Source organism: Gorilla gorilla, chromosome 1 (assembly GCF_029281585.2).
Source record: "Gorilla gorilla gorilla isolate KB3781 chromosome 1, NHGRI_mGorGor1-v2.1_pri, whole genome shotgun sequence".
NCBI lineage: Eukaryota > Metazoa > Chordata > Mammalia > Primates > Hominidae > Gorilla > Gorilla gorilla.
Genome location: NC_073224.2, coordinates 46,394,857 through 46,421,534, shown reverse-complemented (window position 1 = coordinate 46,421,534; position 26,678 = coordinate 46,394,857). Strand labels below are relative to the sequence as shown.

Below are 26,678 nucleotides of genomic sequence, written 5' to 3'. Positions count from 1 at the left end.
GTAAATCTGCTGTATCTGGGCAGTGGGCCGAATGAACCCAAAGGGCAGTTACCAGAAGATATAATCAGAAATTCTGAGGGTTACTACAGCTTGTGGAAAGATGTCCTGCCACAGGTTCTCCTGTATCAACTACATTCTGCAGCTGGGATTTTCAGCTAACTTAAGACAATTTGAAAACAGTGAGTTCCGAACAGGTCATGAATGGATTTAAGTTACAATTTAAAATTTATGTCAGGGAGCATTTGTGTCAAGAAATGAGACAAAGGTGATTTATATGAATTCTCCAAAACATGAGGAAAGGTTGTTTTTGTGGGTTTTTTTGTTTTGTTTTGTTTTGTTTTGATATGAAGTTTCGCTCTTGTTGCCCAGGCTGGAGTGCAATGGTATGATCTAGGCTCACCACAACTTCTGCCTCCTGGGTTCAAGCGATTCTCCTGCCTCAGCCTCCCGAGTAGCTGGGATTACAGGCGCCTGCCATCACGCCCAGCTAATTTTGTATTTTTAGTAGAGAATGGAGTTTTTCCATGTTGGCCACGCTGGTCTTGAACTCCTGACCTCAGGTGATCTGCCCGCCTTGGCCTCCCAAAGTGCTGGGATTACAGGAGTGAGCTACCGCGCCTGGCCGAGGACAGATTTTTGGTCTAGAGCTATGCTGTCCAATATTGTACTCGTGGGCCACATCTGGATAGGGAGCATTTGAAATGTGGCCAGGCCAAATTGAGGTGTGCTATAGAGATGACATGTAAATAGGATTATAAAGAATTAGAAAAAGGGAATGTAAAATAACTCATATAACTGTTTAATATTGATTTTATATTGAAATACAATTTTGGATATATTGGAATAAATAATTAACTTCACTTTTTTTTTTTTTTTTTTAACTTTGTGGCTATTAGAAACTTTAAAATTTTAAGTGTGGTTCGTGTTCTATTTCTGTTGGACAGCACTAGGCAAGATTTCATTATAATTCTCTTGTCTGCTATGGGGTTCCTTTCTCCCACTAGAGGGAGATATGTTCCAGCCTCAGGAAATCTGAGGCTAGCGTGTAAATGCCACTGCTTTTGAATGAACTCTTAAAGAAGCACCAAAAAAAAGAGCTTAAGTTTTTGCTTTGTTTTAATCCCGTGTAACTCTGATGTTTCTAAAGGTTGCAGTTTGTGTGAAAGTGAAGCCAAAACAGAAGCGGGAAGAGGCAGAAAGTTTTTCTACCCTCTTTGCCTTAATGAATTCAGAGGTTTCTGTTACTTCTTTGTTGGATCACAGTAACTTGTCATTTGTTTGCCAATTGTTCCTTTGGACTTGAGTCTGTGTGTCTGTGTACAGTGCAACACGCAAATAGGTGCGTGCACGCACACACAATGGTCTTGCGTGCAGCTGTCACAGAGAGGACCAGTGCCCTACTGCAATCACACACCTCCATGGCACACCCAGATCACTTGGATTGCACTGTGGCTGGGGCTCCTGGAGGTGTGCGGTGTGTACCCTGGGCCGGTGTGCAAGCCCCTCTCTTTTCTGTTGTTCCTAAATGTTGCCTGTGGTCTGATGCTTGGCTTGCTGTTTGCATCTAGTGTGTGTGAATCTGCCCCTTGATCCTACTCTGAAACCAGCATTATTTCATGATTATATTTTAGTGACAGCACTCTCTCCTGGGTTTCCTTCTGGAGAGCTCCTTTTTGGTTTCTTGAGGTTTTTATACTTTTGTTGATCTGATATGCATTAATATTTCCCCGTTCTTGTCTATGTACTCTTTGTCCTTTTTTGGGGGGGAATCTCAGCCATTCTGGTGGTTTTGTCCCACCCTTATACTGAGAACTTGTAAGTCTTTATCTCCAGCTTAGAGCATTCCTTTGAGCTCCACCCGCATCCATGCAGTTGCCTACAGGACATCGCACAGACCTCAGCATCGGCTCCCACAGCATTCCTTCCTGCATCATGGCACTGATCAGCACTATCATAGTTTCTTATTCTGTGTTTGTCTATCTTCCCCAGTATACAGTAAGCCCCAGGAAGACAAAAGCCACGCCAGTCTGGTTCCATTTCATTGCTAGTATCTTGTACTGTGTCTGGTTACTGTACATCCTCAAGAAGTGTTTGCAGATTTTATTTTATCTTTTGTTTCAAATCAACTGTATTGTTTACTTACAAACATGCTCATTACCATTATATGACTATTTTATTATATTTTGTTAGCATTATATCATACCGGATCCAATCACCATAGTTTTGTGGCATAGTCTGTGTCAAAATTTTTTTTTTTTTCTTTTCTTTTTTGAGATGGAGTCTTGCTCTTGTTGCCCAAGCTGGAGTGCAATGGCATAATCTTGGCTCACTGCAACCTCTGCCTTCCAGTTGCAGCAATTCTCCTGCCTCATTCTCCTGACCATGCCACCACACCTGGCTAATTTTTGTATTTTTAGTAGAGATGGGGTTTCACCACATTGATCAGGCTGGTCTCAAACTCCTGAACTTGTAATCTGCCCGTCTTGGCCTCCCAAAGTGTTGGGATTACAGGCGTGAGCCACCATGCCCGGCCCAAAATTTCTAACAGCGTGTGCACATGGGCCATTTGCAGTAACCCTTCCCATGTTTTCCTGTGTTGGAAACTCTTCTCCCTTGCTCTCTCCTTTTGTGACCCTTATTTCAAGCCAAGTTTCCATCAGTGGCTCTACATATTTCCAGGAACGTAGGTCACAGAACACTGGAAAGCAAGGTCAAGGAGTGTGGTATGTTTCCGTGCCTGCAGCTTAGTCCACTGGCTGCTTTTCCAGGACATAGTCCAATTCTTTCAGTGCTTCAGCTCTTCAGCCAGCCCAGTTTTGTTTAGATTTGTGACTAACGAAGACTTTTTTTTTTTTTTTGGTCAGAACACGAAGAGGAGCTGGACCAGGAATTTGAGCTGGAGACTGACACTTTATTTGGAGGATTAAAGAAGGTACAAAGTGGATGAATAATAAATCTCAGTTTTCAAACCTGATTTCAATATTTCACATCACATTTGTATTTGGAGTCGATCCAGGTATCGGATTCAGCAGCAATCTGGAATGAAGCACCCTTTCTGCCGTAAAGGTGTGAGTGTGCTGTGTTGGGGAAGGCGTTCCCAGGGTCTCTATGTTCTTGTCCCCTGTTCTCTTCTGAAGATACCAGAAATGTGACTAACCTTATCAGTTAGGACAGTTTTCACTTTTGTAAAGCTCAGAAACTTCCTACTTGACCTCGCCAGATCCATCAGAATCACATGCGGCCCCTGGACGCTCCTATACCAACTGCCGGCAGCTGCAGGAACATCTTCCTTCCGGCCTCTGAGTGTCCCTGGCTGTCCATGCTGCTGCAGAGCATGCTGGGAATTCACATCCCTCGTCCCTCTGGTAGGGCGGTGCCAGGCGGCTGGCTCGCTTGTCTTCAGCAGCAGCTCATTTTGTCTACTTTGGTAGCAGGCAGAGTGGCCACTGTTCTTTCACATACCCATGTCTTTCTAGATGTGACCAGTAGCACTTCTGTGCTAGAGTATATATTCTGGGTAGGTACCAGACCCTTCTCTTCCAGTTGAGAGATGCCTGACTACTTTTTTTCTCCCACCAGAACCCCTGTCCCTTTTAGGCTGGGGTTCTTCTCATTCTTCTCCATTCAGTTTCTCAGGACCCCATTTCAGCTACGACTTGGACTGTAGGGGGTCCAGGGCCCAGGTCATGGAGGGGGCTTCAGGTCAAGGCTAATTATGGGCTGTATATTTGTTTTCTAAGTATTTTTATATGTTTTTAAAATGTTATCAGAGCGTTCTGTTTTGTTTTGTTTTCTATTTTTACTTTATGTAATATACCAAATAGATTACAGATTCAATCAGCCTTTTGTGGGCTGGCTTGGGACATAAAAGACACCTTGCATTCCAGGTTCTGAACACTCTGCTTGCAAATGAACTTTTGCAAGACAGTTCATTTCCAAGTTGGGTACTGCCTGTACTAATATTTTTCTATTGAAAGTTGCAGATCTTGCTTGAATTGTAACAAATGTAGCTCAATTTCCATTTTGATTTGCTAGGGTAGCCTGTTCCTTTCTCCCAGCTCTGTGCAGAGCCATATGTAAGATACAAGGCCATGTTTGTCTGGAACTGAGAAGAGCATCCTGCCCTGCATGGGGTGCCATTCTTGGCTTTTGTCGCTCTACCCACCAGATGCTTCCATGAAAACTTAGATGTAAATTGAATTTTCATCCATGGCATCCATTTCTAGATGTTTCTTATTTAAATAAGCCCTTTTTAGGATTGTTAATAAGAATGTAATGTGGGTAGTATTGTGCCCACTTCAGAGATGAGGAAATCTGGGAAGCTTTGTCACAAAGTGGAATTTAAGATGAAATAGGAGGTAGCCTTTCTGAGTGTCTCGGATCTACTCTTTATGAATGTAACACTAGCGGATGTCTTACAGCAGAAAAAAAGATGATTTTTTTTTCCTTTTAGAGTTAAAATTCAAGCATTTTAGATAATATTGGAAATATAGAATTATTTGCCAGGGCAAAAATAAGCAGACACATTTGAAAGACTTTTAGCTGCAGAGGAACAATGGTGAGGCAGCGTGAGAAAGTGAACACAGGGTCAGGCCCCAACAAGTTTTGGAGCTGCCACAGATTTCATTATCAAGGGCAGGCTCAGCCCAGCCATGCGTTGCTACTTCTAGACAAAGCGGCTTTGTCTTCACTGACTTCCCGGCTCCTGTCACTTCACTGGGTCAAGCCCAGCTGCTTGACTCCCTGCAGAGGCTCCAGAGTCCTGCAGAGATGACCCCTTCTCAGTGCTCTTCATAACAGGTCTGGGGTCGGGAGTGTTGTTGCTCAGGCCAATTCTGCCTTCACAGAAGAGTCCACGTGGCACAGACACACACACTCTGGGAGCTCCAAGGATTCCGTCTTTTGCCATCCTGACAAATCTGTCCATCCCTCTGTCTGACTATCCATTCATCTACCAGTGTTCTGAGCACCTCTCATCTTCTCATCTCTCTACTTCTCATCACCTTGCATGTGGGGTGGGTGGTTTGGAGCCCTATAATTTATGGAGGAAATGGGTCCTGGTGAATATCCGGCAGAGGAAGGACATTGATATGGGTCCCTAGGATCAAGATACTCCTTGCTGAATATTTCTTTTCTCAGAGGCTATAGGAAGTGGCAAGCACATGCTATTTTGGTCCAAATTCTAATCAAAAGAAGATATTAGGTGTGACTAGAAATCATGACCTTTAGAAGAAAGCTTATGTTTTCTGACCAGCCTATCCCTTGAATGTTAGTCTGCAGCTGGGTTGGTAAACCTCAGTACTGCGGACAGTTTTTTTTTTTTTTTTTTTTTTTGGAGACAGAGTCTCCCTCCGTTGCCCAGGCTGGAGTGCAGTGGCGTGATCTTGGCTCACTGCAACCTCTGCCTCCTGGGTTCAAGTGATCCTCCCGCCTCAGCTTCCTGAGTAGCTAGGATTACAGGCACCTGCAACCACATCCAGCTAATTTTTTTTATTTTTAGTAGAGATGGGGTTTTGCCATATTAGCCATGCTGGTCTCCAACTCCCGACCTCAGGTGATCCACCTGCATTGGCCTCCCAAAATACTGGGATTACAGGTGTGGGCCACCATGCCTGGCTGACATTTTATTTTGTTGAGATAGGGTCTCGCTCTGTAACCCAGGCTGGAGTGCAGTGGCACAATCTTGGCTCACTGCAACCTCCATCTCTCAGGTTCAAACAATTCTCTTGCCTCAGTCTCTTGAGTAGCTGGGATTATAGGCACACACCACCATGCCTGGCCAATTTTTGTATTTTTAATAGAGATGGGGTTTCACCACGTTGGCTAGGCTGGTCTCAAACTCCTGACCTCAAGTGATCCACCTGCCTCAGCCTCTCAAAGTGCTGGCATTAGAATCATGAGCCACCATGCCTGGCCACATTTTATTAAAAAAAAATTTTTTTTGAAGAGATGTGATCCTGCTCTGTCACCCAGGCTGGAGTACAGTGGTTGTAATAATAGCTCACTGGAGACTTGAACTCCTGGGCTCAAACAATCCTTCTGCCTCAGCCTCTTGAGTAGCTGGGACTACAGACATGCACCACCATACCTGGCTGATTTTTAATATTTTGTAGAGATGGGGTCTCACTATATTACCCAGGCTGGTCTTGAACTCCTAGCCTCAGCCTTCCAAAGCACTGGGGTTACAGGTGTGAGCTATGCTGCCTGGCCACTACTGACATTCTAGATTAGATGGCTGTTGTGGTGAGCTGCTCTGGACGTTGTACAATGCTTAGCAGAGTCCCTGGACTGTACCTAGTAGATGCTAGCAGCATTTCCTGCCCTAAGCCTTAACAATTTTAAAAAGTGGGCTGGGTGTGGTGGCTCACTCCTGTAATCCCAGCACTTTGGAAGGCTAAGACCAGCGATCATTGAGGTCAGGAGTAGCCTGGCCAACATGATGAAACCCCATGTCTGCTAAAAATACAAAAATTACAGCCAGGTGTGTGCCTGTAATCCCAGCTACTCCAGGGACTGAGACACGAGAATTGCTTGAACCCGGGAGGTGGAGGTTGTAGTGAGCAGGGATCGTGCCACTGCACTCTGCGCTCCAGCCTGGGTGTCAGAGTGAGACCTTGTCTCTAAAAATAAAATCAAAAACAAGAAACAATTTAGAAAGTCTCCATGCATTGCCAAATGCCCCCAGGAGGCAAAAATCACCCCCTTTTAAGAGCAGCTGGTCTATAGCAATATTTAAGGGCTCTTAAATGACCACTCCCTTGGTCATGCCAATTTGCCATTCTTACCTTTACTCATCCTGTTCCTCTTCTGGACTGGGGCTCACGCCTTCCCTGTCCGGCCCTCACTCAGACTTCAGATCTTAGCTGGCTCCCTGTCACGGAAGCATTGCCTGAAGCTCAAGCTGGGCTTGGTGCTCATAGTTCCTGACACTTCCCTGCCTCTCTCTTTACTTCCTTCCACAAATATAGCTTTCAATGAGAGTGTCTGTGCTCAAGTCCATATGGAGTGCTGGGGACAGTGGTGAGCCAGACAGAAAACGTTCCTATGCTAGTTTCTCCTAATAGGGACAGGCTGACCGCAAACAAATGAACAATGGCCACAGATTGAGCTAAATGACATGAAGGCAGTAAACAGGGTGATAGGATAGCACTCTTTTGGATGAAATTGTGTACCCTATTATGACAAATTTATTTGTAGAATTTTATTTGATGTTGTCCTTTCTCACTTAGATTGTGGGTCCCACAAAAGCAGGGCTGGGATTTAATCATTTCTGTATCTTCAATGCCTGGAGCAGAGTCAGTGAGTATTTTATTGAATTTAACTGCAGGCAAGAGTGAAGTGCCAGGTTGCAGCATGGAGGTGTGAAATACATTGGTCCTACGTGCCTCTAGATAGCCATGTAGGTAAGTGGGCTAAGTGGGACAGTGTGTAGAGTCAGAGTAGGGAGACACCATTCTGGGCACAAAAAATCACAGACTGCTTCTGGGAGAAGGGGGCTGACCTTCACCTGAGCTCCAGAGAATGGGTAGGATTTGGCAAGATCATCAGTAGAGGAGATGCTGTTCCAGTGGTGTTGCTATGGGTAGAAAAGGGAAGAATGTATTAGGGAAATGGTGAGTCAAAGTGAAGCTTCACCTAGGGCAGTGAAAGGGAGCTGGACCTGACTGTAGTCCTCCAATTTTTGATGATGTTCAGGTTTGGAGGATTACAGCCCCAATCAAGAATGCTTTTGAGCTTTGTCATTTCTTTGAGGGTAACGCTGATTGCACTTGCCAAGACAACAGAAGTGGTGTGGGTGCTTGCGTAGGTGCGGCTGTCAAGGGCTGTTCAGACTCCATATGCTTTGGTTTTTGCATCCTTTTTTGTAATGTTTGCTCTTCCAGGCTGTCAGGGTAAAAGCCCCTCCCCCACCCCCACCCCCTGCAGGCTCCAGTGTGCTGTGCTAGAATGGGGTGAACCCAGCCTTGCTGGGTTCTGGGGTGATCTGTCGTTGTATTTGCCAGTCCCTTTTTCTTTCTTCTTGCTGGTCTTCTCTCTAGTGATGCCAGGGAGATAGGGGAAATATTTCAGCGCCCACGTTGCTTGCTCGATGAAGTAAACATGTTTCTAGACAGTAGCATCTGAACCAAACTGATACAAATGAAGTTCTATGTCAGGTATATTGTCATTCATTTTTTTCCTTTAATTTAGGATTCAAGATCATAAATACTTGGCATAATGGAAAGAGCACAGGTTTGGAGTTGGATGGGCTTAAGTTCAAATTTGGCTTTGCTACATCTGAGAAAATAATTTACCTCCTTTTTAAAAAAATGTATGCATTTTTTTGAGACAGGCTGAAGTACAGTGGCATGATCTTGGCTCACTGTAACCTCTGCCTCCCAGGTTCAAGTGATTCTCTTGCCTCAGCCTCCTGAGTAGCTGGGGTTACAGGCGTGTGCCACCACACTCAGCTAGGTTTTGTATTTTTAGTAGAGATGTGTTTCGCCATGTCTGGTCTTCAACTCCTGGCCTTAAGTGATCCACCTATCTCAGCCTTCCAAAGTGCTGGGATTACAGGCATGAGCCACTGTGCCTGGCCTCATTTACCTCCTTTTAGCCTCAGTTTTATTACCTGCAACATGGGAATACAAGGTTATGGAGAAAGAGGTGATGGACAGAAAACACCCAGCATGCTTGTACTTAGTACAGAATAGATGCACAATACCTGTTATTGTGGTTATTGTTACTTTTTTCTTCCATGGATGAATAATTCCTTCCTTTAGCATTAAGAATTACTGATTCTTGGTCAGGCACATTGGCTCACGCCTGTAATCCCAGCACTTTGGGAGGCCGAGGTGGGCGGATCACCTGAGGTCAGGAGTCCACGACCAGTCTGGCCAACATGGTGAAACTCCGTCTCTACTAAAAATACAAAAATTAGCTGGGTGTGGTGGCGGGTGCCTATAATCCCAACTACTTGGGAGGCTGAGGCAGGAGAATCGCTTGAACCCGGGAGGCAGAGGTTGCAGTGAGCTGAGCCTGCACCATTGCACTCCAGCCTGGGCAACAAGAGTGAAATTCTGTCTCCAAAAAAAAAAAAAAAATTGCTGATTCTCCCTCTGTAGCAAGGAGGTAATGTTCTACAGAGAGACATTTACATGTAGAGGGGGACTGCTGTTGAAAGGAGCTCTCAAAATCCTAATGCATTATGAAGAGTGTTACAAGTAATCAATTCTGTTCTTTCCTGAGGACACATTTTCCCATGACAGGTTTCTGAAATTGGGGCAGACCTCTAAATAAGCTGTTCTTTCAGAAGTAAAATCAGAGAGGACTTTCCATTGCCTGTGAGGAGGCTTAGGAAGAAGAGACAGAGGCAGACAGGGGAGCTTGAATACGAATGACTATGAACATAGAGAAAGAGGTACTTCTATAAAGACACAGTTCTTAGCTACTCATGCTTTGCCCATGAAGATTTTTAAGATTTGGCTTATTTATAAATGCCTCTGCATTTTAATACTTCAGGAAAACAACATTCCATTTTGACTCATTTAACACATGAGTTAAATGTGCACCTGCTGTGTAAGCAGCTTCCAGGCCACGTGCCAGGGATGCTGTGACATTCCAGGCTCAGTCTCTGTCGTAAGTGGGCTCTGAAGTTTGGGGGAAGGTGATGATGTGACAGTGAGCTGGTGGTGCAACAGCCACTGGGGCTTGTAGAGACAGAGGGTGCAGAGAACCCCAGCGGCAGGGACTGAAGGGAGGTGATGGCTGGGAGACGGGAAAGGTAGGTGAAGGGAATAGCATGCCTGACGACCTGGATTTGAGTGAAATAAATTTGGCTTGGCTAGAAGGTTGAGTTGTGAGGAGGGCAAATGACTCAAGACAGGCAGGGGATAGATCGTAAAGGCCATGAAGTGCCATATGCGGAGTCTGGACTTTATCCAGAGGGCAGTGGTCAGTCATTGAAGGGTTTCAGGTGTCATGTCTTCTGTGGACTCTTTCTGGAGCCCTCTGACTGATTTTCCTGCCTTGCCCTGTCTCTCTCTCCTTTCTCTTCTCTCTCTGCAAACACATATACACACACACACTCTTGATCTGTTAGTTTTGCAGAGCTAAACCCTTGATTCTACCTTCACCTTATTTTCTCCTAGCTTCTTCAATGACTTTTTTTTTTTTTCCCTGCATGCAGAGTCTCACTGCATTGAAGTGCAGTGCATGATCAATGACGCCATTGGAGAAGAGTGCAGTTGCATGATCTTGGCTCACTGCAACCTCTGCCTCCTGGGTTCAAGCGATTCTCCTGCCTCAGCCTCCCAAGTACCTGGGATTACAGGTGCCCATCACCATGCCTGGCTAATTTTTGTATTTTTAGTAGAGATGGAGTTTCACTATATTGGCCAGGCTGGTCTTGAACTCCTGACCTCATGATCCACCCATCTTGGCCTCTCAAAGTGCTGGGATTACAGGTGTGAGCCACTGCATCTGGCCTTCAAGGACCTTTTTAATGAAACAAATAATATTTCCCATGAACTACTAGATAGAAGAGAGAGAGAACAGAGCAGGGTACCTGGTGGCTAAAAATTAATAAGCAAATTTGATGTTTATCCATTCACATTGCAGATGCTATTTTTTTTTTTTTTTGGAGACGGAGTCTCACTCTGTCACCCAGGCTGGAGTGCAGTGACGTGATCTCGGCTCACTGCAACCTCCGCCTCCCGGGTTCAAGCGATTCTCTTGCCTCAGCCTCCCGAGTAGCTGGGACTACAGGCATGTGCCACCACGCCCAGCTAAGTTTTTGTATTTGTAGTAGAGACGGGGTTTCACCGCATTAGCTAGGATGGTCTTGATCTCCTGACCTCGTGATCCACCAGCCTTGGCCTCCCAAAGTGCTGGGATTACAGGCATGAGCCACCACACCTGGCTGCAGATCCTATTTTTACGTAAGGCAGAGAGCTACAATTCCTATTCCTGTTCTCACCAGGAAATCACTAACATCTCACATTTTTCCTACCTGTCCGCAAATTTACATGTCAGGAAGAAAATCTAGCATGGATGAGACTAGACAAAAGGTCATGTACTGATGGGTAAAGAGCCGGCATTCTTTGTGTTCACAAGAAGGAAGCAAACCTGACCTTCCATCACCAATCATGGGTTTCTTTTTTTTCTTATTTATTTTTTTGAGACAGAGTCTCACTCTATTGCCTGTGTTAGAGTGCAGTGGCACAGCCATGGTTCACTGTAACCTCTGCCTCCCAAGTTCAAGCAATTCTCGTGCCTCAGCCTCCCAAGTAGCAGGGCCTACAGGCATGTGCCACCATACTTGGCTAACTTTTTGTATTTTTAGTAGAGACAGGTTTTCAACATGCTGGCTAGGCTGGCCTCAAACTCCTGGCCTCAAATGATCCACCTGCCTTGGCCTCCCGAAGTGCTGGGATTACAGGTGTGAGCCACCCCGCCTGGCCTAATCCATGGGTTTCTTGCCCCTGACATTTTGGAGACTCTTCAACCCACATTCTTTGTCTGGAGGGGCTGGCATGGAACACAGGAATCTGTCTCTGCTAAGCAAGCCTCTCTGGGAAGGGGAAAAACTGTATAAAATCCAGTTTTCTGTTAAGACGGGCTGAACATTCACTCACACAGCCAAATCACTTATTAATCTGCTCCCATCAGATGGAGGGAAGCAGAGAGATGACAGACATGCTGGAATAATCTTTGAGGGGCTGCGGCTTAATGAAAATGAGTTAAGGCCTAACCTCTGTAAACTCACCAGAGTTTACACACATGAAACAAAGCAAACGTTTCCAAGAGATCAATGTTCCTTTATAAGAAGTCCCCAACCCCAGTGGGCATATTCACCTCAATTCAGCAAACATTATCAAGAGTCTACTAATGTTTGAGGGAGTTCGATGCAAAGATGAAGACATACCCACTGTTGAGAATGGTGAGAAATTTCTCAGTCACAAACCAGTCAGCTTACAAGTCAGTGCTTACTGCCTGCTTTCTGATCTGGGTTGTGATAATGCTGTGGGTTAAGGAATTAAGAGGCATTATTTCTCTACTCAACAAGTTTATACTCTATTTGAGAATTCCAGGAGGACACCCCTAGCTTTAATATGGCTGATGTGTGAAGTATTTAACAAGGGCCAGAGCTGTACACAGCCAGGACAATTGGCCCTGCTCGTGGGTCCTGCTTGAAAGCTGGCCCTGGCATGCCATTTAACAAAGTGTTTCCATATGTATGATTGTCCCTGGTCAGTGTAGCCAAAAATTGCTGGGAGGATTTCTAGCCTTGGAATGATCAGAGAAGACTCTCTGGAATAGGTGGATTGGAGCTGAGTCTTGAATAGAAGTACTATGTTTTGAACTGACCCAAGCCTATTTTGTTGTTTAACAAAAATAAAGTTCTTTGGTTTTACTCTTGGTAACTTCTGTCACTTGGAGGTGGACAGGAGTTAAATGTCTTCTCTCCCACAACCTTGCCACCAAGTGGTATGTTAAACAGTGAAGGTGTCTAACTGAATTCTCCTACAAGTACAAACATTCATTAGGTAGGGAAGTTCAAAACCATCATTGAACTTGTTCCTGAAAGCTTGTGAAGCCTCTATTGTCTGTCTTTAGGTACTCCCAACAAGCATCTTGCATGAAAGTTCCTTCTGAGGCTGGTGCAGTTCTATTCTGCTGGCTGAAGCAGTTACCCTTCTAGTCTGATTAGAGGATAGAGCCTTATTAAAGCAAAGGACACCGACCAAGAGAGTGTTAGACTTTCAGTGCTTTGGGTGCTGGGCTCAAGGGAGGTGTTTTTTTTTGTTTTTTTGTTTTTTTTTTTTGTTGTTGTTGTTTTTGTTTTTTTTTTTTTGTTTTTTTTAGATAGGGTCTCTTTCTTGGCCAGGCTGGAGTGTAGTGGTGCCAGCTCCCATAGCCCCCAGAATAGCTGGGACTGTGAGCATGTGCCACCATATCCAGCTAAGTTTTAAAATTTTTATACAGACAGGGTCTTGCTTTGTTGCCCAGGCTTGTCTCAAACTCCCGGCCTTAAGCAGTCCTCCTGTCTTGGCCCCCCAAACTTTTAGGATTACAGGTGTGAGCCACCACACCCAGACTGATTGATTTATTTTTTAAAGAACAGGGTCTTGCTCTGTCATCCAGGCTGGAGTGCAGTGGCATGATCATAGCTCACAGTAACCTCTAACTCCTGGGCTCAAGTGATCCTTCTGGCTCAGCCTCCCAAAGTGTTGGGATTACAGGCGTGAGCCACTGTACCTGGCCTCAAGGGATTCTTACATACATGCTTCATTATTACAAGGGTATCAGAGCCTGAGAAAAATTTTAATCCATCACATATTGAGCACCACGCTTTTTCATTACTGAAATATTTATTTCTAACATTCCTTATGCTAGTAAACTTTCAGGTGCAGCTTTAGGTACCATGTTGGAATTATTTGAATTGTAGTCATGTCTGGGAGTAGATTTCTGATTAGAATCCTTCAAATGCTAACTCACTCTTTCTGGACTCCTCATTTGGAAACTTTCAATGTTAAGAACTGTCCTTAGAGGTGGATTAAAGTTAATTTACACACAAACATGGAAGTGCTGTAACAGGATTCAGACGTATATAAGTGCCATAACAAGACTCAGAGAGAAAGGGGGACGGGATTATTCCAGCCTAGGGCAGGTTGAATAGTGGCGGGATCTGAAATTTGGGGGGAGGTATGGGGAAGTGGGAAGGAGGGAAAACATTTCCTTCTCTCAGTACATTTCCTAAAAGTGGTGCCTGTCAGCATTCTTAAAAAGGTTATTACCTTTTAAAATCATGACATGACAGTTGATAAGCCTTTGTTAAAAAGAAATTAAGCAGCAGCAGCAAGGTAAGAGCGAGATCACAGGGGCACGTGGGAGAAGATGTAAAGTGGGGTGTCTTTGTGTGGGGAACTGACTGATGCCACTTTCAGGGATGACAATAGCTGCCGAAAAGTTAGAGATGGATGAAGGTTTGTTATTCCATCATGATTTTGCTCCCAGGTTTAATGAAAGCAAAGCTCAGGTCAAATTCTATCTGGCATGTGTACGTTTATTAAACACTTACTAGGCAAGCAGTGGAAACCAGTTTACACCAAGCTGATCAGTGGAATTGATGGAGTCCTTTAAGGAGCTTGCATCACCACCTTGCATTGAATTTCTTACTAGGTAGATAGATAATAGAATATTATCTAGAGAAGGATGGATTTGGGGCTTTTTTGCAGATAGGCAACCAGAAATTCTCCCAACTATGTGGCTGAATTTAGGATCTTAAAGGCCATCACTTAAGGGGGAGTCTCCAAATTGTCTAAGCCAGTCTGTGTCTCCAATGTTAATGTTGCTAATTAGCAAGTCAGATGTCACCAGGGGAAGTTACACAGACTCCTATTATGCAAGTATTCAGACCTTTGACATGGAAAACAAGAGTTAACTGTCCTTGAAAGTTCTGTTGCACAATGTTTAAACAAACAGCAACAATAAATCACTTACGCCTAAAACTGCACCACGATGTTTTTCTCTTGAAGTCTTTCTTTATAAAACATGATCTGCCTCGCCAGGGCGAGGCTTGCAAAAAATTAGCTTACAACTGATTTGTTTCTCTCCACGGAAATCTTTAGTAAAAGGCGAAAGATTTATTCGATTTGAAGAGAAAGCAGTGAATGCTGGAAGTTAGTTCAACTCATTGTTGTAGTAACCACAACTCCTAGTACGCCGATGGTGCCTACAGTTCGCACAAAAAGAATTACTGCCTACAGTTTGCACAAAAAGAATTCTTTAATCTTCCCATAGTTAGAAATGCTGAGTCAAAAGAAATATTCTTTTAAGCTTTAAATAATTTACTATGTGCAGGGTACTATGGGTATGCAAATGAGATGTTGAGTCATCACCTTGAGATTCCACACCTTGTTATTCACCGGGTGCCTTTGGTGCTACCACTAGGGGGCGAAGTAGAGGACATGCTAGCTGAGTTCTAAATCCCATCCTGGGTTAACCGTGGAAACTCGTTTTAGCCCTTTTTCTATAATGGGACTTGGAGTACGATTTGTTATCTTTAGCATCATCTTATTTTGAAACAATTACACATTTACAGGAAGTTGCAGCAATAGTACAGAGAGGCCTTGTGTACCTCTACCCAGCTTCCCCAGTGGGGAATTTTTTTTTTTTTTAATCCCTTACTTTTAATTTTAGATTCCAGGGGTACATGTGCAAGTTTATTACCTGGGTATATTGTGTGACGCTGAGGTTGAGGGTATGAATGATCTTGTCACCCAGGTACTGAGCACAGTACCCAGTAGTTGGTTTTTCAGCCCTTGCCAGTCCTCCCTCCCACCCCCCAGCAGTTCCTGGTGTCTGTTGTTGCTAACAGGAGGACCTGATGGTTAGCTCCCCAGTGGGGAATCTTCCATAGTGAACTCAAACCCAGGAACTTGACATTAGTACAACCCACAGACTTTAATCAGATTTCACCTGTTTTGCAAGCACTTACTTGTGTATATGTATATAGTTATATGCGGTTTTATCACATGTGTAGATTCATGTAAACACCGACGTGACAAAGATACAGAACCTTGAAGAGCTACTCTGTGCTGCCTCTTTGATGGCCATACTCACCCTCCTCCTCTTCATCTCTAATCCCTGAAAAACCACAATGCTTTTAAATATATATGTATATGTGTATGTGTATATACACATACACATTTAGGATTCTTATATCTTATTGGTGAGAAGATATTTTTATCATTCTGCAATGACCCTTTTTGACCCTGGTGATTTTCTTTCTCTGAAGTCTACTTTATCTGCCATTGGTAGAGCCACTCCCACTTTCTTTTGATTCATGTATGTATGCCATATCCTTTTTCATCTTTTAACTTTCCACCTCCCCATTTCATTATATTTAAAGTGAATTCCTGTGGACAGTCCAGAGTTGGGTCTTTTTTCTAGCAATCCATTCTGCCAAGCTCTGTCTTTCAATTGCTGTGTATAATTTGATTGGGGTTTATTCAGCTTCTTGAATTTGTAGGTTTATGCTTTTTGCCAAATTTGGGGATTTTTTTTTGCCATTATTTCTTTGAACATATTTTTAACCTCATATTTTTTCTTCTTCTGGAAAATTTAATGACACCAATGTCAGATCTTCTGTTCTTATATCAAGGGTCTCTGAGGCTGTATTTTTTCAGTCAGTTTTCTCTCTCTTGTTCAGATTGGGTGATTTTTATTGACCTATCCTTAGGTTCAATAATTAAAAAAAAAAAAATCTCACTCTGTCATCCAGGCTGGAGTGCAGTGGTGCAATCTTGGCTCACTGCAATCTCTGCCTCCCGGGTTCAAATGATTCTTCTCAGCCTCCCAAGAAGCTGGGATTACAGGCATGTGCCACCATGCCCAGCTAATTTTTTTTTTTTTTTTTTTTTGTATTTTTACTAGATAGGGGGTTTTGCCATATCGGCCAGGCTGGTCTGGAACTCCTGGCCTCAAGTGATCCACCTGCCTCGGCCTCCCAAAGTTCTGGGATTACAGGCATGAGCCACCACGCCCGGCTCAATAATTCTTTCTTATGTAATCTACTTTTGCTATTAAGCCCATCTAGTAAGTTATATTAAGTATAATATTGCATTAATGTAAATGTTAATATTTATATCAACATTTACTTAATACTTAATTTAGTTTTGCTTATTGTCATTCCTTAGGCCCTGAGCTCTCTAGCCAGTCTGCTCTTTTCACCATTCACAATCTCCTTACATTTGTTTCATATGTTACATCCAAGGGTTTTAGCTGTTGTTAGTGGAGGGATAGGGATAAATGTGTGTACTATATCTTGTCTGAAAGCAGACGTCTCTGTGTTGTAGCTTGTGTTTTAAAGTAAGTCTTAGGCATCATAAATAAGATGAGTTATTTTAGTAATACACAAATACATTTCTGAAGAAAGATGGTGGAAGCAATGGACTGTGGGGGAAGGATGGGGCAGTGTGCCATGAGGATGTGGTGAGCCTTGGTCTCGTTCTTCTCTGTCTCTATTCCCAGTCTCCCAGGCCCCTGGGCTGCCTGTGATGGCTGGTGGGTTCAGGGGTGCTCTGGGTGGGGAGGTGTCTTTTGGACAGCTTGGGCAGCTAATGGGCAAAGGGGACAGATGTGAAGATGTATGGGAGAACTCCAACATAGCTCTGCTCACCTGTTTCCCTGGTCTTTCAGGCAGTGTGTAAAGTAGAAAGGTGGTAGCTGGGATTATGGAGGGTTCCCTTCTTCTTCCCCTATTTAGATGGCAAAAATGTTAGTTCTCCCTTTTTCTCTCTGAGATCACACTTTCTTTAATTGGCCTTCTGCCCTGGGGGCCTCCAACATTTTGGGACTCCATGTGGAGTTCCAGTTTGCTATGTCTGCCCACTGCAGAGATGTTCTGTACAAATCAGTTTTCTTGCATATGTGAAGACTTCCTAAGTATAAAGTAAGTTCTTTGAGTGTGAGGATCATTTTAGGGGCTGTGGCCCCCAACAGGCTGGGGATCTTTTTTCCTTCCACATTATTGTGACTCACTTTGTCTTTTTGATATTCTGGGAAAGTGACACTAATGGTATGTGTGATTTATTAGCATAGTTTGAAGCTGAGGAATCATGATTCTGTGTAATTTGTTCTCTAGTCATCTCATTCTATTACATTTTTTTCATGATCTCCAATTTGTTTATCACCTTTTTTCATTGTTTATAGCTCTTTTTTCCATATACTGTATAGAAAATAGTGTTTTTCCAATTTGAGAGATGTGGGGAAAATAATACAGTTTTGTGCCTTCAACTTCACCCTGAAACTTAATGTTTCTTTTTAAGCATTTGATTCCTCTTTTGCTGGCTTTAGGAGGAAAGGAAAGGTGGGAATATGGCATAGACAGAGCAGGGAGACAGAATCTATTCAAGTTAAACCGAATAGACTCTGCAGTCTTGCTCTCCTGCATAATCCAAAGTGACTTCTGAGAAACAGGTCGGTAGGTAGAGTTGTGACCAGAGGATGTTACTGAGTTTAGGTTGGCAGTTGGGCTGAAGATACGCAAAATAACTTACCCATGTTAATTAGGTCCTCTTGATGTAATTAAACCCTCTTAAGAGGCTTTCTCTTTTCTTCTCCCACAAAACACCTCCCCTTTACCATTTTACACTGGACCAATTTGCCTGGCTTCTGTGGTGAGGGGCAATGAAGAGGCTGGGAATGGTACACAGTAGAACAGGGCAGCCTGTGCCTGTCCTGTTGGCAGCATCCCTGCCCTTGCAAGCATCTTCACCTATGCAGGAGGGTGAAGATGTTTCAGTAGGGACTTTGTTATTTACAGAAAAAAAGGTTTTATTAGTGGAAGCATTTTATCTTTAAGAAAGTATTGATTGAGAGAGAGTGTTGTTGTCTCTGGAAATTGTAAGCAGTAAAATGATTTAGTTCAAATTCTTTTAGAAATAGAAAAGCAGCTGTTGAAGGAAAAAGAAAACTCTTCCAATAATTGCTCAATGAATCATTAGCCTGAGTTCATTCGGAGAGCAGTGCCTCTTTTGTGCAGAATTCTTACAAAATTAGTCTCCTTTTGTGTTTCTTGTCTGGAGATTTACGGGCCATTAAGGTCAGTTTGCTGCCTTTGAATGTGCAGGGAAACATTTATGATTTCAAGAACCTTGTAAAGGTTTTCCCTGATCTCAGATAAGTCTTACTCAGTGTAATTAGATATTATATATGGTCTCAAAGTAAACAATAAGCAAATAATGCTATTTAGGAAATAGGTACACAAACATGTATAGTATTTCTGTAGTATTTTATTTTTACAACTTGCTAGATATGAGGATAAGGAAAATAGTAAATATATTCAGCTCTATACTGTTTTCTCTGAAGGAAAAAGAGGTATAATAATGAAAAATATAAACTGGTTGGTAAGGTAGGTCATTTCCTTGTTTTTCTTTAAAAGTTAATATACAATAGTATAAATTTTTGGAGTACATGTGATAGTTTGATACCTCTATACAATGTGTAATGATTAAATAAAAGTAATTGGGATATCCATCACCTGAAACATTTATCTTTTTTTTTTTTGCATAGAGAACATTACATATCTTTTGGTTTTGAAATACATAAATGCATTTGTGACTGTATTCTAACAAACAGTCACTGCCATCATTACCTAGTTCTTGAGCATTCATTGGGTTGACCTAGCTGGTGTTTTCTTCCATTTCATTTTCCTCCATTGAATAGACTTATTTGAGACTAGTGTTCTTCAAAGTGAACTGTTTTCATAATGCTTTTGTTATAAAGCTGGAGCTGGATTCCAATCAGAGGAGACATTTCTTCCATAGTATGTTAGTCATGGTTCCATTGCGGACAACAGAATCTATTGCAGTTATTTTAAAAAGAGAATTATTGCAGGGATTTAAAGACATTTGAGAATGATAGAAAGACCTGTAGGGGCAGGCACTAAGTGAGCTACCAGAAACAGTTCCAAGAGCCACTGTACACAACATCTGCTGCCACATAGCTCCTTGCTTGAGAACCTAGGGCTCTGGTGCCACATCTGACAGCTTCAGCATCTCTGAACTGACTGGACCCCAGAATCTCCAGCATGGCTGCTGCAGAACAGCCAAAGGGTCTCTGCCACCATTTTCTTCAGAAGTCTCACTGACCATACATTGTTTCTTTACTCTGAGAGTCATAGTGTTTGTATTTGTTCATGAGAAGCTCAGCCATTTTTAGACCTGCCAGCTACAGGGAATTCTGGGATATGTAGTTTTCAACCTTCTAACCTGTAATGTGTAGGAAGTCATGCTAGAGAGGAGTAAATAGTCATGGTTGAGTTAATCGGCAGTACCTGCTGTACAAGCAGATGTTTTCTTCTTAGGAAAAGGTTAAGATGGTTGCTTTCCTGAATGCTGAAGTTCCTTTTTGTTAACCATGGGCTCACTTCTTTTCAGTCCACAGTCTCTAGAACTTTCTTCTTTCCTTCTTTTGGACTGGGTTTGGGATCTTGAACAGCTGAACTCTTATATTTTAACTATGAGTGCTTCTAACTGTTTCAGGATATGCAGCTAGAAAACTCCTGGAGTTGTGTTTCTGGGCCTATCAAAGTAAAATCGAGTTTGTTGTTTGTTCGTTTATTTACATATTTACTGAACAAACAAGGACATAGTACTTCATACATTCCTGGCTGTATTCCAAGTGTTCTCCATACTTTAGTTTATGTGTTTCTTATAAATATGAAATGGGTCCTCTATTGTAATGCTACTGTACTTTGGCCATGGCTTGAGAGTCAGTAATTGATTTTTCGGAGAGTGGGCCTTGAGTTGGTCAGGATAATTTGCAGAGAAGATCATCCACTGGAACTATTCTGTGAGCTTATATTTTCTCCCTACCTGGGGTTATAAAGGCATTCTAGGGCAGATACCAGATTCTCCACTTTTGATATCTCTTCTCCCCCTTTCCCAGTAGACTGTGCTGATACCAGGTTCCTAAAAATAGTTTGACTCATTGTATAATCATTCAAATTTTTCAAATTTTTATTGAGTATCTAATATATTCTGTTTATTGAAGAATACAATGCTTAATATATATGTAGACCCTGTCAGAAAGGAGCTCACAGTCTAGTGGAGAGACAGCTCAGTAACCTGTAATTAAAGCACAATGGGGACTGGGTCTGGTGGCTCATGCCTATAATCCCAGCACTTTGGGAGGCTGAGGAGGGTGGATCACTTGCAGTCAGGAGTTCAAGATTAGCCTGGCCAATGTGGTGAAACCCTGTCTCTACTAAAAATACAAAAATTAGTTGGGCATGGCAGTGTGCACCTGTAATTCCAACTTCTTGGGAGCTGAAGCAGGAGAATCACTTGAACTCAGGAGGCGGAGGTTGCAGTGAGCCGAGATCATGCCACTGCACTCCAGCCTGGGCGACAGAACAAGACTCTGTCTCAAAAAAGAAATAAAATAAAATAAAATAAAATTTTAAAAAGCACAATGGGATAAGTTGCTTTGATACAGGTAACCATAGTGGCATATTGTGGGAGCATAGGCAAGGGACACCGAGTCCAGGCTGAATGGATGGACTAGTAAAGGCTTCCTGGGAGAAGGCTTGCCTGAGCTGAGACCTGAAAGGTATGTCCTCATTCACATGGTTTTTCCAAATAGAGGGAGCAAAGTGTGGGAGGCCCAGCTGCATGAATGTGGTGCTGTGGGGTCAGAGGGGTCAATGCAGTTGTAATGTGGGATGGTGGGGGCAGTGAAGGTTAGGTACGACGATGGAAGGGTGGACAGGGGGACAGGGCCATTTTATGAAGAACTGCATGAGTCTCACTGAGAAGTTTCTCTGGAATGCTAAGGGGAGCACATGAAGAATATTAAGTGGGGGAAATAACATGATCAAATATGCTCTTAAAAATATTACTTTGGTGCTGTGTAGGGAGCATGGAATGGAAGGAATAAGGCTAAATGGGTAGAAGTGAGTAGAGAACAGTTTGCGGAATTGAAGTAGGTCTAGCATATAGTACCGGGAGGAAAACGATTTTGCAGTAACTCCAAGACTTTCCTGGATAACAAAGCCTAGTTGATATGCTGTGATTGAGTATATGAAGCAGCATATACTAGATGCTTAATAAAATTTATTGAAAGATTTGAATGATTATGCAGTGGGTCATTTAAAAAAAATTTTTACTTTTATTTTTTTGAGACAGAGTCTTGCTCTGTTACCTAGGTTGGAGTGCAGTGACATGATCTCAGTTCACTGCAACCTCCACCTCCCAGGTTCAAGTGATTTTCATGTCTCAGCCTCCCGAGTAGCTGAGATTGTAAGTATGCGCCAGCACTCCCAGCTAATATTTGTATTTTTAGTAGAGACGGGGTTTCACCATGTTGGCCAGGCTGGTCTCGAGCTCCTGGCCTCAAGCTATCCACCCACCTTAGCTTTCCAAAGTGCTGGGATTACGGGCATGAGCTACTGCACCCGGCCTCAAATCATTTTTAAGGCTTACCCATGGCCTTTCTTAGACTCTGCTTCATTTGTAGATGTAAACTTCTGAGCTGATAGCAAACTATCTGCAAATACCATCCATAGACATAATAAAACAGTGCTCCTGACCCATCTCACTAGGAGATAAACAGTGGAACTGTTCAGCAGGTCATGGACTGATTACAAAAAAAATCCAAAAAGACTCCAAAAACAGTGGGACCAGGGATCTGGTTTGAAGAACTAGTGGACTGAGCTAACTGATGTGGCTACAGGGTGAATTTCTCTCATTCACTTAGGGCGTCTCGGTGAGTGCCTTGGCACTTGGCTTGGTACTTTACATTTTAGTCTATTGACCAGGCCTTATTAGCTATGCGTTTGTGTTGTTTTCAGCTGGAGAATAGTCCTCAGTTTTCTGGGGAATGCAAGAGAAAGCACAGAACCAAAATTTTAGCCATCTCTTGTGATAACAACACAGTACTCCAGCTAAGAGGCTGAGAGTGAGTTGTGATCTGGCAAGGTTTAAGGGCAATGAGAATTCAAGGCTAGGAGGAGGAAAGATTTACTCAGTGGTGAGTTGCTAGGGCAAGTCCTCACTTGCCAGGAATTTTTTCTTGTAACTTTCTTCCCTAGTGACATAGGGGTGTGAGAAGAGGGGACGACCCCTTCTCCACGGGTGGGTGACAAGCACTTTCTTAGTATTTCTTTCCTTTAGCCTAGAAAATAATTGTCTTTCCCATTTTCTGAAAGGAATCTTAGACATTGTGCTAGTGGAGCCCTTCATTTTACACACAAGGAAATTCAATCCCAGATAGTTAAGTGTCTTTTCCAAGTTTAAACAGAGGGAGAAATGTGACAAGTACTAGACAGGCTGATTTTTTGGCTCCGTTCCTGCTCCTCGCCATTTTAAAGGCTTACTGAATGTTGGGCATCTAGGAGACAGATTTAAGTCAAGGTTCTTGCTCTCAGAGAGATCCATTTTTCCCTCCAGAGAGAAAATACATGAATAAAAGTGATATAATAAATATGCCATAATAGAAGTTCTAGAATTGAGATGTGGATGATGGAGTAGGGAGTGCAATGAGGTCCACCTGGGAGGTAGGGATGGGAAAGCTTCACTCTGGAGCTGACATTTGAATTGCACCATTTAGTGAGTATTTTGTGCATGTCACTGGGCTGGCTTTGTGGTTACGGGGCATAAATGAGGTGCACTCTAGGTTGGAGATTGCCTAGTCAGATAGTGTTGTGGGGCAAAGGGGTGGGAAGGGCAGAAAGTCCAGGTACAGGGACAAGCATGAGTAGAAACATCTCAGAAAAGGGTTTCCTCCTTGGCTTCAGACAGGCCTAGGTTTGAAACCCGGCTCTGCCCCTTACTAGGTTTGGACAAATAATCTGCTTTCTCTGACCTCCAGTTAACTCATTTGTAACACGGAGTTAAAAATCAGAACTACTCAAAAAAGAAAAAAGAAAAAGTGAGCTTCAGGCCGGGCATGGTGGCTTATGCCTGTAATCCCAGCACTTTGGGAGGCTGAGGCTGGTGGATCTCTTGAGGTCAGGAGTTCGAGACCAGCCTGGCCAATGTGGTGAAACCCCGTATCTACTAAAACTACAAAAATTAGCCAGGTGTGGTGGTATGTACCTGTAGTCCCAGCTACTTGGGAGGCTGAGGCACGAGAATCACTTGAGCCTGGGAGGCAGAGATTGCAGTGAGCCGAGGTTGTGCCATTGCACTCCGGCCTGGGCAGCAGAGCGAGACTGTCTCAAAAAGAGCTTCAAATCACTGACGAAATAAAAAGAAAAAACCCCAGAACTTATTTATTTCAACTACGTGACATTCTGGAAAAAGTAAAATATGGAGACAGTAAAAAGATCATTGTTTGCCAGGGATTGAGGGGAGCAGGGTCAGGGTGGGAGGGATGAAGAGGTAGAGTACAGAGGATTTTTAGGGCAGTGAAACTGTTTCATATGATATGATAATGGTGGATATGTGTTTTTATACATTTGTCCAAACCCATAGAATATGCAACATCAAGAGTGAACCCAAATGTAAACTATGGACTTTGGGGTATCAATGTAGGTTCACCAGTTGGAACAAATATATTACTGTGGTGGGAGATGCTGATGGAGAGGGGTTAAGGGGTCTATGGGAACTCTCTGTACATTGTGCTTAATTCTTCTGTGAACTGAAAACTCTCTAAAAGATAAGGTCTATTAAACAAATTGAGCTACTTTAAAGATTGTTATGAGGTTGTAATTAGAAAACACATACTCGAATGTTCATCAGTGACTGGGAAGAAAAGACAGGTCTGTCAGTTTCACTGACATATGAAGTTGAGTTGCAGCACTGTTACCCCTCTCGTTCTGCAGTGGGTTTTTGGTGTGTCTTCATTGTGGGGTGTGGTGGTCTTGGTGCTGGGGGTCTTCCTATTTAGACTTTGAGCTCCTCATGGTGCCTAGAGCAGAACTCCGCTGTGGGTAGGAAAAGAGGCAGTTACAAACACTAGGCCCAGACCCTTTCCTTTGTTAAGAAGGGAAAAAGTGTTTTGCTAGGAAGTTAGAGTTACTATTTAAGAAACCCAGAACAATCGTGTCTCTCAGAGTCCTTAGTATTGCCTGGTAGCAGAATGCAAGCCTCAGAATAAACAACCACATTTGTTAACTTGTTCAGTGAATTCCGAAGTCTGGGTGCCCAGAGCTTTGAACGGTGAACAGGAGGATGACTGCTCTGTTGGTGAGTGTGAGGTAGCAGCTTCGGAGTATGTGCCCTCCCTGCCTGGGAATGGTACGGGGCGGGCTGAGCTGTTAAGGATTCTGTGAGTTTATGAACATTCAGCTGTAGGAAGGCATAATCAGTCATGTAGATTGGTCCCCAGGCTGGTAGTATCACATCACCTGGAAGCTTGTTAGAAATATAGGATCCCAGGCCCCACCCTTGATTGACTGCATCAGAATCTGCATTTTAGCAAGATGCATAGGTGGCTTGTGTCCACCTTGAGGTTGGATGTGCGTGACTTCTCCTTGGAGTACAGCCTCCCTGCTTCCATGGAGAAGCCTGCCTAGTTCTGCCTGGCTGAGATTTAGCTCCAGTTTATATCTGACCCCCTTAGAGTGCCAAAGAAGAGGTTCCTAATTGACTAATAACCATGGAGTCAAGAAAGAAAATGGGGGAAGGGACAGAACATGATGTTGTTCCTGATTTCAGGCTTTCATGTTTGCCTTGAAATGTGTGACTGAGCTCAGAGTCTATAAAGTTTTTGCTTCAAGAAGCAGTGAGTCAATATTTTTCTTACCCAAATCATTAAACATCATCTTGACCTATTCATTGGCCCAGCTTTTCTGTTTGGTCATTTCCCTTAGGTAACTTTTTTAAATAGGGAAGAATAGACATGAGAGAGACATTTTTATTTCCTTTAAATGAATGTTTTCTGTAATAATTAGCGGTGAAAGGCCATGTGTAATTTTTGTTGATGGGATTTTACCAGCAGAGTTTTCAGGAGTCCTGGACTTGCTGGTGGAACAGAAAGTCTTATATGTTTTGTTGTATTATATCCTTTTTTCCCCCCTAAAAAATTAAACTTGGAGAAGTTTCGAGGCATAGGTAAGTTTGGGGTCATGAATTCTAAATGTAATTCTAAGTGTTCAAGAATGTTGTATTTAAAAAGCTCAAATTTTTTTTTTTTTTTTCTTTTTGAGTTTGTATTAAAAAAGTGTCTTGGCTTTTGGTGTCTTTTAGCTGTATCCCTGTTATAAAAGTGGTATTTTACCAGCATGGCCTCATCACATGACCTTTGAACTTATTTACATTTGTTTAGTTAATTGACTCTTGGCTAATTTGGAAATCTCTAGATGGGGAAATAAGCTGTGGATCAGGGATCAGGAGCCAGGTTAAAGCTTTGAGTTCTCTGCTGTGCTGCCTGGCTATGTGTTTGTGGGCATGTCCCAGACTCTGGTGTAGTCATCTCTAAATGGAAGCAATTCAACTACATACATGATTTCCAGCAAGGGACAGGGGCTTTATGAGCAGGTCATGTATCAGGATCTGGGGTGTGGGGAGCGTGTGTAATTTGAGAATGCGCAGTATTGTATTTCCTTATTTGAAGAAATGGGAAAACTTTTTTAAAATGAGTGGCACAAAGTAAAGCATGATACAGTCTTGGCTGGTGGTTTACAAGGGATGGGAAGGAAGCACATGGGTCTAGCAGTTAGTAGTGGGTACTGCTGTTTAATGAGTACTGTGTGCTGTTACACACTTTTAATGTACATATGCTCTTATTTAAGCCTCAAAAATCCCTGTAAGGTAAGCACTATTGTCATATGAAGAAACAGAACAGAAAGGTTAAGAATCATGTTCAAGGTCATCACAGCAAGTGTGTGAGTAGATCTGGGCTCTGGACCCAAACCAAGCCTCCAGTCTTAGCTACCTTGCGCTCATAGTCTGTTATGAATCAAGATCAATTTTATGTGTATCCTACCTTTTGCAAAAAAGAGTTTTATTTGTGTGCAACTTGTATGACATTACCCCACAATCTTAGGTACACCAAAAAAATCACACTTTTCTTCAAATCCAATTAAGAGAGGCTTCAAGTTCCACTTGCAGAGATTGGTGAGGAGTTCAATATCAGTGGTCATTGCAGGAGTCCTTTTCCAGGCACACATTTTGCTTAGAAAATTCTGAGACCTCAAATCCCCCTCCATCCTGGTAGTGCTGAGCTGTTCACTGGCCAAGCCTGCA

The 26,678-nt window shown here is 43.0% G+C and overlaps 1 protein-coding gene and 1 non-coding gene across 4 annotated transcripts in view; one reads left to right on the top strand and one right to left on the bottom strand.

The window, feature by feature from the left end:
- HHAT (hedgehog acyltransferase) overlaps window positions 1–26,678 on the top strand; it is a 346,077-nt gene that overhangs the window by 31,498 nt on the left and 287,901 nt on the right. For 2 of the 3 annotated variants that reach the window (XM_031004964.3, XM_055378934.2), the window contains exon 2: window positions 2,865–2,932. In XM_031004964.3, coding sequence (XP_030860824.2) covers window positions 2,865–2,932 — 68 coding nt within the window. Of the gene's footprint in view, window positions 1–2,864; window positions 2,933–9,724; window positions 9,764–26,678 lie in introns of those variants that run through there. The other variant, XM_063708819.1, reaches the window with a different exon arrangement.
- On the bottom strand, window positions 14,542–14,656 carry LOC115932098 (U5 spliceosomal RNA). Its single transcript, XR_004068442.2, has one exon. It is a non-coding gene; the product is annotated as a U5 spliceosomal RNA (small nuclear RNA).